At 51.4% G+C, this 845-nt stretch overlaps 1 protein-coding gene across 1 annotated transcript in view; it reads left to right on the top strand.

Moving 5' to 3' along the window:
- adra1d (adrenoceptor alpha 1D) overlaps positions 1 to 845 on the top strand; it is a 14,765-nt gene extending 13,920 nt beyond the window's left edge. Inside the window, exon 2 of the mRNA XM_061886369.1 lies at positions 1 to 845. This exon is cut by the window's left edge and continues 103 nt beyond it. Within this exon, the coding sequence (XP_061742353.1) occupies positions 1 to 370 (370 nt within the window). The 3' untranslated portion in view covers positions 371 to 845.

An 845-nucleotide genomic window follows, 5' to 3' on the forward strand; every position in this document is an offset into this window, starting at 1 on the left:
CAGCAAGGAGTTCCAGCGAGCGTTCACCCGCCTCCTGCGCTGCCGCTGCCGCCGCCGCCGCCGCACCCTGCGTCGCTTCTACGACCAGAAGTGGCGCTCGGCCGTCCGGGCGAGGGACCCCAGGGGACCGCACGAGGTGTCCTCCTACGTGCCGCACGAGTCCTGCGGCAGCTCCTTGCTGAGCGGGCGGGGGGGCAGTTTGAGGAGGTGGAACATGTTCCCGCCCTTGCAGAAGTCCAACTTCCAGCTGTCCAATAGAATGAATGGAGGAGGCGCGCCTGCCGTGGTCGACGTGGGGATTTTCAACGTGTGCGAGCAGAGCAGCTATCACATCTACGACTGTTACGGCCTGAAGGAGACCGACATTTAATGTCACGCTTTATTTATTCTCAACCCATCTTTTTGGGACCATCATCATTCTTTTTTTTTTTTTTTTTTCTGAAATTTTTGGGTGATCAGACCATATTTTTAGTATAGGACAGGGGTCGGGAACCTTTTTGGCTGCGAGAGCCCAGAATCCAAATATTTTAAAATGTATTTCCGTAAGAGTGAAGTGAAGTAAATTATATTTATATAGCGCTTTTCTCTATCGACTCAAAGCGCTTTACATAGTGAAACCCAATATCTAAGTTACATTTAAAGCAGTGTGGGTGGCACTGGGAGCAGGTGGGTAAAGTGTCTTGCCCAAGGACACAACGGCAGGGACTAGGATGGCGGAAGCGGGAATCGAACCTGCAACCCTCAAGTTGCTGGCACCGAGCTATGCCGCCCCAAGAGCCCCAAAAAATATTTTTTTAGCACTGAACACAACTAAACGTGTGCATTTTTAAGTAAGACCAGCATAG

The sequence above is a fragment of the Nerophis ophidion genome, linkage group LG01 (genome assembly GCF_033978795.1).
Source record: "Nerophis ophidion isolate RoL-2023_Sa linkage group LG01, RoL_Noph_v1.0, whole genome shotgun sequence".
Classification (NCBI taxonomy): Eukaryota; Metazoa; Chordata; class Actinopteri; order Syngnathiformes; family Syngnathidae; genus Nerophis; species Nerophis ophidion.